Genomic DNA, 9461 nt, shown 5'->3' on the forward strand with positions numbered 1-9461 from the left:
ATTTTTTTTAAATATTTGATAGAAGTACTGTTTAATCATCTTCAATAAGTCCATTGATAATTAAATTTATTGCAGCATTTGCGTCACCTGAAAAATGAAAAGGTTAATTAAATGAATTGAGTGGTATTCTTAGTTTTTGGAAGAATGTAGAGTGAGTATGTTGAGTGTTTATGTATAAACATATAGGATGACAGAGCTAATTTGCTGATGGAATTAGAATTTAAAATAATCACCCTATCTCCACTTGTTAGCACCATTGTTGTTAATTATTGGCACTAAAATATATTTATATTATAAAATACATAACAATATTTTTAAAAAATCTATTCTTTTAAAAACATACAACTTCTATGGGATTACTTCAGAAAGTAAATAAGTAAAAAAAGTTGGTTTTTATCAAAACTTTGGAAGTAAAATTATAGTGAATATTATTATAATTATATAAAGTGAAATAGTATAGTATACATAAATAAAACAAAGGTACACAACCAGAAACAGTGCATAATAAATAAGTAAAGCTATTAGCCAACTGCATAGAATATGTAAATCTATTTATCTTTACACTTTCTTCGATTGGAGTATATGTAATTTTGAAGCAATATGACTATTAGTCACCACAGAATATACATGTTTTTTTTTAAATATTTGGAAGTTAGAGTAATGGGTTTAATTTTTTGAAGCCTCCATAACTTCAGATTCCAGAGGAATAAACAATAGTTGTACATGTGGTAAAATTCAGTATAGTACAGTAATAGTTTAAATGAATGTAGAAAAAAAATACTTAAGAGTAAAAATAAAAATGACCTTCATTAATGAGCAAAGCCCGAATATTGAGCGCATCGTTCAGTAAGCCCATCTCGTGCATTCGTTGCAGTTGCGTCGTGAAATCTTCTTGTATGGTAGGGTTGAATGAGGATGACGCTAAAAAGACATCATTTAATAAATATCATGAGTTATTTTAGATTATTATTAAAGCTTAATACGCTAACGTCAATTTTTGCCATGTTTTGATATCTAAAGATACATTATTACATTATAATTAATCAGGTCTTGTCAAAAACGTAAAAAAGCATTTTTATCAAAATTTGTATCTAAATCAACTCTCTTGATAGTAGAATTCATCTGTATTGAAGTCTGCGTCCAATGCAAAATTCACCTGTATAGCTAAAGATGTCCTATCCATCATCCATACATACATTTTTTTTGTAAGTGGCAATATTTGCCGCTTAAAAAAATTTACAATTTACTCTTAAAATGCATTTTGATTCCTTTAGCAGCCACAGGCTTATGATACCTCAAAGTAACATATACCCAGCTGGTATATTTAACTCAAATAGTGAGTATTACCTGGTGAATTAGCGGTCGAGGATTCAGGCATAGAACGAGTAAGTGCCTCAGTAATGGCCTCGCTGATCATCTCTGCAGTGATGTTGTTATGATTCAAGACAGCATTGCTCGTACCGCCTTCAAAAGAATATTATGCAACTATATTATTTATTTATTTTATTACATTATAATATAATAGCAATAGTAAATTTTGTTTTATTACGTTATAATAAGAATTACATATTACCAGTGGTAGAGGGCGAGGCAGCCTGCAGCAGGCCCAACAGCCCGCTTGGCACGGCGGCGCCGCTGGCGGTCGACAGCGTGGCCTCAGTCGCCGCCTACACACGGATTGAAGTTAATAGAGAGACAAGCACTGTGGTATCAACTTTCTCACAAAATAAGAACAAAGTAAAAATGATGTACAAGCATATTAAAAATAAGATAATATAAAAACTGTAGATTTCATGAAAAAAAAAATCGTTATCATATTCTGAATTCAAGCAATGCATCTTTCTCATTATTTACTTTAGTTTATAGTACAAAGTGGGAGAGGTATCAGCAAAATATAAAGTTAATATAATTATATTTTTGAGATAAATTCTGTAATAGTTAGTAATTATAGCCTCGACGTTTAGGAAGCACAGCTGCTGAAACAATAACAGATACACATAAACTATGTATATGAACTTACTTTGCCAGTATATGCCCATGTTTCATTGATCAATAACAGTCATCATTTTTATATTAATAATAATATAACAGATATACCTGTAATGCTGCAGTTAATTGTTCTTGGGTGATAGCATTTCTTGTTTCTACTTCCTCAGTCTCCTCTTCCTCTACATCCTCATCTTCAGAAAGTGCTTCCAAAGAATAAGCAAAGCCAGAGGTTGGAGCTTAAGATCAAAAAATATTGTAAAATTATAAATGTCAGTCTATTATAAGTATAAATGTTGAGCTTTGAGGTTGAGGTATGTAGTTAATTATCCATTTAATATATTAAATAAATATTGGTAACACTTTTACAAGCTCTTTAGATATGATGATAGCCTTTGTAATGGGATTTTAACTGAGACTAAGACACACTATTTTCTTACTATAATTAAATTACCAGTGTCAGAAGTAGCTGCATTTGATCGAGATCGCACTAAACGCATCAAATGTCTTAATGCATTTGGTAGATCAGGGTGAGCTTCAGCACCACGTCGCATTGTCTGAATGTTAGCACCCAGAGCTGCAAGAAGCTCTACTTCGTGTAAGATTGACAGTGTCATACAATCTTCGGCTAATGATGGTGCATGATCTATTATTTCAGCCATTGCAGATTCGTCATTTAATAACTGGAATTAGAATAGAATAGAATATGCTTTATTGTACACCAAAAGAGTTACAAAACCATTTTAAACACAAACACAAAAGAAACGAAAACTACTTTGTACAAAAGGCGGTCTTATTGCTAAAAGAGCGATCTCTTCCAGACAACCTTTGGGTGAAGGACATGAAATAAATAAATAAAGCGGTAAGGAGGTGTGCTAATCATCTCAATTTTTATTTTTTAAATAAATATAAATATATATATATATACAGTACTATAGCTAAATATACATACATATAATTAAATAATATATACATAACATATAATATATAAAACAAAACATTAAAAAAAAAAGAATGTTATTATGATAATAATAATAATAATAAATAGCAATAAAGTGCGGCAGATAATAAAACAACACTCCCTGATAATTATAAAGATAAATAATATGCCTTGAGTCAGATTTTAAATGTGTTAATAGTTTGAGATTGTATTAAGTGGAGTGGTAAAAAATTCCATAGGCGAACTGCTTGGACAGAGAAAGAATTGGTATAAAAAGAAGAAGAGTGAGAAGGAATTTTAAGAATCAGATTATCGTCAGATTGTAGAGTGCGGCCGTGCGAGTCCTTAAGGAATTCAAAACGTATAAATGGTTAGATGTAAACGTATAGACAGTTTCATTTTCAACATCATTTGTAATTCTAAGAAAAACTGCAAAATTTACTACTCATGTAATGCAAAAATATTGAGAGAACAGATTAATTGTCAGTAATGGAACATAATTATGAATTACATAAAGTCATAAAAAGAAAGTTTATTATTTTTAAATAAAAAATCAATTTTTCTTCAATTGTATGACTCAACAGAATATTCTTATAATATATCAATATTTCGACAGAACCTAGTTATGTTCTGCCGAGATGATTTGTTTGAGAGTAGTTCTTCAGATTCTGAACTACTAATGAACAGATTTACTAATATAGGGAGCATCTCAATTTAGCTGAATTAAAAGTACAAGTGAGATTGCAGATATACATATTATTACAAAATGTTTTAAAATATATAGTAATTTTTTAAATTAACCTGCATTGCTTTTGTCCAACCAGGAGCATTAGGTGTACATCCAAGTGTGCGTAATGAAGCAATAAGTTGCAGAAGCTCTGCATCAGTATATGATGGCGGTGACGTAGGAGGTGCCTGGATTTTTTTCTTGAGCACATGAACCATCTCACCATTTTTAATACCACAGTTAGAAAGGGTTGCATTGTCATTTAATATTTTTCCATGATGGATTAGTTCTAAAAAATGTCACAGCATTAAAAATATTATTTTCGACAGCTAAAAGACCAGTTTAAATTTTTAAATATATATCACCTATAGATGCAGATGGTAAATTGGTCTTCTTTTCTGCTACGTTTTTTAGTCGGTCCACAGTATTATCGAGAGTAAAATTTTCTATTTTATGGCGCTCCATTAGCCCAGGTTTTACTTTAATACCCAAAAAGACACATTGCTGATTCTCAATAGTTTCCATTGTAAAATTGTATCTTTTCCCGGGTTGTAATATTAAGATATTTGATAAACAACAATTTAAATACTCAATGAAAAAATATTTGAAGTTAAAGATTTAATTAGGTATCCACCAAGACATAAATATATTCTTTCCGCTTAAAATTGCAATTTCACGACTCAAACAACAAAGACGAATTTGACGAACAATGCAAATCGTAATGAATTATGAAATTAGAAATTAAATGACATTTGTCTGTCACTCGTATTTTGTTATACGAGTGACAGACAAAAGTTATTTGAAAGGCAAAGATTTTAAGTTTTACAGCCGTGTAGTATTTTCAATTAATTCGTTTTAAGATTGGTTCGTTTATGGGAAAAAGTAAAAATATTCTTGTGATTACCATTTCAAGCCATTATGATTTTTACGGTATTTGTTTTAAATTTTATCTGCTCATAATAAATTAGATCTTTCAGACCGATTTCAGCCACGGTGGCCAATCTCAAGAGAGATTAATCAATTGCGAAGGACATGTTATAGTGCACAAGTGTATGCGCAAGCACAGGTGCACTCTATTCCCTAACTCTCATAATCCGATGGGACGGTAGTCCGACATGGCCGGAAATTGTTCAGGAGTATCACCAAGGGCGTTACGTGCTTTCCGAGGCACGGGAGTGAACACACTTCCGACTCCAGACTCTTGCCTGCTATTGAGAATTTTTGACAGAAAAACCTAATAACTTTTTATTGCCCAACTTGGGATTTGAACGCAAGACCTCTGGATAGACCAACGAGGCAGTTGTAATTATAATAAATAATTAAGTCTTGAATGGCATACTTTAAATGAAACTAAGAAATTATTTAAGGTTAAAATAAGTTATTATGTTTGATTAAACTTGTTTTTAATTAACTCTTATAACATACTAATTTAGAAACTACATGTATTATTTACAGGGCGTAAATAAATGATATAACATTACATTTGTTCAAAGTCAGTTGTTTTTTTGTGTTTCATTTTGTTCCCAAGGCCGTGGACCTCTTTTATTCTCCCAATTGTCTATATCCAATTTTTGAATGTCTTCATAAGCACCTTCTAATGTAACATTTTTATCCTTGTGTAGACCCATTTTTTCTGCTTCCTCTTTGCTTATACCTTTGACTTTTGAAAATTGGTACCTGTAGCAATATACATATACATTTTAAACTTTAAAAATGGTATTGGCTTTATGCATGGAAACAATTAATATTATGTAATGACTTATAATGTATTTAAACAAATTTAAAATAGAGTATATGTTCTTTAATAATTTATTTTGTTATATTAGGGACTAGGATAAGAAACTTTATTAGTGACTAATCAAAAACATACCTATTCAATAAAAAAAAAAAAATTAGATAAATTTATGAAGGTATGTCAGGCAAACGAGTTAGTTTTTACCAATAAGCTATGCTAAGCTAAGCTATGGGATTTTAAGATGTTACGTCCTTTGCACTTGTAATGAAAAAGACTTGCCTAGAACAAATATACTTTTATATTATACTTAAACTAGTACACCACTTTGTGTTCCACATAATTGCAGTAGAATAACTATATATCAGACAGGTCCTTATTGTTTTCTAAAACTAGTGATAATATTTTTTTAGAGCTTTGACATTTGTAGTGGCCATAGTTTTCCGGTCGTGTCGGATTGCCGTCCCATTGGATTATAAGAGTTAGGGAATACAGAGAACATCTGTGTTTGCAGACACACTTGCACATAATATGTCCTGCGCAGTCCTGCTAATCTCTCTTGAGATTGGCCTCTGTGGCCTAAATTGGTCTGGTGGACCTCTACCTTAAGTATGTATATCAATATAACCTAAACCTATCTTATAGTCAAATTTATATCAATTATTTTTAATAATCTTGCAACAAAAATAAGCAAAATTATAAGTAAGATTAATAAACATAATAAAATAATCTTTCAGCACAAAAATATTTCATATGGCTATGAAAAGAGAAGAAAAGAGTTTTTGGCCTGTATGTGCTTAAAATTCCACAAACAATCATCATTCACTTACCCACCTAACTATTAAGAGTTTCAGGGTGCAAAATATTTTATAACAATTTAAAATTTACTTTTGTGTGTGGTGAGTTGGTTAATCATAAACCGTCTGAGTTTACAATAATAGATTGGGTACAATAATAGTGGGATAGCTCTATTCTAGTCTGGCGGAAATCACATTACCACACACAAAAGTGAGGCTGGCAAACAGACCACATATTCTACAAGATCGAAAGCCATTCCTTACAATTGTATGGTTGTAAAAAATATTAGTCTGGTACTGCATTAGCGCAATATATAATTATTGGTTAGAATAGAATGAACATGCTCTTATTTTTCTTCTTATTAGGACTTCATGAATAATTAAGAAATATTAGAATAACCTTATTTGTGTCCATTCCCTTAACCCAAATGAACCTCCGATCATAAATATGATAAAGGGTAATCCGTATCTAAATGACTTCTTTTGACTGTATATTTTCCAAATATTTCGCAAGTTTTCTAGACGGTGACTTCTTTTTTCACTTTCTAAGGACATTTTTCAATAATCTAATTATAGAAAATTTAAAACCCCAATTTCTTTATTTACACCATCACTGTTTGTATATTATTTTTACATAACTGTATTGTTATCTTACATATAAATTATAAATTTAAATATAGTCTAATACTCTTTGTCAAAGAGTCAAATCAGAGTCTTTGATAATTGATTGTTAAATATTTGCTGTCAAATATCAATATTTTTTTTATCGGTAGTAGCTGTAAAACTATAAAATATCTAAACTATCTATAAAATATCAGTAGTATCAGCAAAGGCTAAATTATTATAATCTGCTGTATTTGTAGTCTGTGATTGTAATACACTTTAGAGAAAGTACTACGCAGGTTAATACGATCCGTACACAGAGAAACAAATAAACCAAGGGGCCGTGAAACCGCGACTGAGACAGAGATAGTTTGTCAATGTGTGCGTATAATGTTGCTGTATGTAACTGCATTCGATGTTTTGGAAGATCAATAATTTTCAGGATTTCATTTTTTTACTTTTTAATATTTATTATATTTTTTTTAAATAAATTATTTTTTTGTTTTCCTACTACACCCAAAAACCGTTGCATTGTTTGTTTTCGTTTCCGTTATCAATAGTACTTCAACTCCTTTCTTTGTCGCACTTCCAAAAAATGGAATTCCTTACCAGCTCACGTGTTTCACTCCTCTTACAACGCGGGTTCCTTCAAACGAGGCGTGAAGAGGCAATTTGCGGGCCGGCAAGGCGAAGGCGGTACTGGCCGTCGTCGCGTTTGGACTCTACTACCACTTACCATCAGGTGGAGTAGAGTCATTTGCTCTCCCGGCGAATATAAAAAAAATATATATTTATATTGTACTGGATAAGCAATCTCCTCAGATGTTGAAATCTAAAACATTTAATAAAATTAATAATAAAGAATGGTTGCCACATATATTTCTATGTTAACCTCTTGACTCGGAATCTAATAATATTATAAATTCATGAAGAATGTTAAATAATGTTGTCGGTAGGAAATTATAAATAGGAGAACGAATAAATTAAAATAACATATTTACATATAACGAAGCACTTTAGGTTATTATTGAACTCCGTATTTATTTGTTTACATTGTCGATATTTATTATCGAAAATCGGGACATTTTTTTAGCTGACGCTGGCAGCACTTACATGATAAATAATTATAGGTTATGAATAATAAAAACTGGAAAACCCTATTATCTTTAGGATTTTAATGCAATATAAGGTTCCGTCATTCTATGGCATAAATAAACATCACTGAGAAACTATATTTAGGGACAAAATAATCGTACTTACGCGTGAAAACACACGCCGGCAATTTTCTTCTTGCTTTCGCTTTAACATGAAATAATACGACAATGCACCATTGTATAACCATCGATATGATATAAGGATTGTTTCTCGGTCTTTTCACTGGATTAGAATCGTTTTCTAACACAAAAGGAAAGCGAAAATTGAACAATAAACACAATGAACGCACCAACTATCAAGTTTGTTTCGCTACTTAAGTAGCGAAACAAACAACAAAACTGGTAACACGATAAGGGACAAAAGATTTGATAAAACTATCTCTGTCTAATCCATTTGTAACGTAATTTTCGTTCTCTTTCTTGTGCAAGTGAAAAGTAAATCGTCATTGCGTCTATTAGTTTCTCTGTCTACGATACGATCACAGAAAACATTAAAAAAAAATTATGTGAACAGTGGTTTGACAAAGTTAAACGTACTTTAAAAAACTACTGTTCAGACATATAGTTTGGATTATGTTGAACTATAAAATTAGTGTTTAATACAAAGTAACTTTATTTCACTATGAAAGATTTTATTTACTTATAACATTATATTCGATTATTATCAGCATAAACGGCACTGTCTCATTTGACCAGTATCTAATGAGAGCATTGTGTCATTGTACCATATATAAAATACAAACTATATAAATAAATTAAGCATCATAGCATGTCTATAATGGAATATATTTTTTATTATAAAAAATATGTGCCGAATCGTACAAAAGCTGTCAGTTGACACTGAATATTGCAATTTGTTTACAAGAACTGTATTAATTTAAAATTATAAAATGTTCCAGTCAGACTTGGGAAAAATGTTGTCAGATTAATGATTATCGATTACTATAACAACGTGTAATCATCTATCACGATTACAGATTCTTTTTGATTGATTCGACTAACTCACTTACTTTTTTTATTGCTTTCGTTTTACTATAATTATGATTGATGATTACATATTGTAGTCGTTATCGCATATCATTAATTTTATTATATTTTATTTAAGTCGGGTTCCAGTTTTTCAAAGAATAAACAGAATTTATGTCGAACAACGATAATTTAAGTTATTATTGTATATACAATTGAAATGTATGCGACGGAGTCACTTACTTGCTCCATCCTCTTGAGTAGTTTTCAAAGGGTTTGGAGCTTAAAAAGAAGCATTTATTTACTTTTATAATTCATGAAATCAGTCTATTTCATTTTTGTTTATATTATTACAAGTACAATTTTATTCCCATAAAATCGTACCTTTAAATATTGCTGACAAATTTGTAACATACCTTGAACTTTTTATTTTTTATATTAATAAAACCACGTAAAACTCTCTATAAGTTTAGTATACTTTAAATTTTAATGTTTTAGTTTTATCTGTATTCAAAAAAATATATACAATACAATGACGTAAAAATAAATTTATAAA

The 9461-nt window shown here is 30.4% G+C and overlaps 2 protein-coding genes across 2 annotated transcripts in view; both read right to left on the minus strand.

The window, feature by feature from the left end:
* Position 1: 1 nt before the first annotated feature.
* Positions 2–4371, minus strand: LOC126773181 (uncharacterized). Its single transcript, XM_050493902.1, has 8 exons — positions 4019–4371; positions 3728–3942; positions 2441–2669; positions 2098–2225; positions 1574–1667; positions 1348–1464; positions 805–921; positions 2–87 (listed from the first exon to the last, which is right to left on the minus strand). The coding sequence occupies exons 1-8, from the start codon at positions 4176–4178 to the stop codon at positions 32–34; spliced, it is 1116 nt and encodes a 371-aa protein (XP_050349859.1). The 5' UTR covers positions 4179–4371; the 3' UTR covers positions 2–31.
* Positions 4372–5037: 666 nt separating this feature from the next.
* LOC126773166 (cytochrome c oxidase assembly protein COX16 homolog, mitochondrial) overlaps positions 5038–9461 on the minus strand; it is a 141071-nt gene continuing 136647 nt past the window's right edge. Inside the window, exons 2-3 of the mRNA XM_050493810.1 lie at positions 6583–6795; positions 5038–5330 (exon numbers count right to left, since the gene is read on the minus strand). Coding sequence (XP_050349767.1) covers positions 5147–5330; positions 6583–6737 — 339 coding nt within the window. The 5' untranslated portion in view covers positions 6738–6795 and the 3' untranslated portion in view covers positions 5038–5146. The remainder of the gene's footprint in view (positions 5331–6582; positions 6796–9461) is intronic.

Source organism: Nymphalis io, chromosome 14 (assembly GCF_905147045.1).
Source record: "Nymphalis io chromosome 14, ilAglIoxx1.1, whole genome shotgun sequence".
Taxonomy (NCBI): Eukaryota; Metazoa; Arthropoda; class Insecta; order Lepidoptera; family Nymphalidae; genus Nymphalis; species Nymphalis io.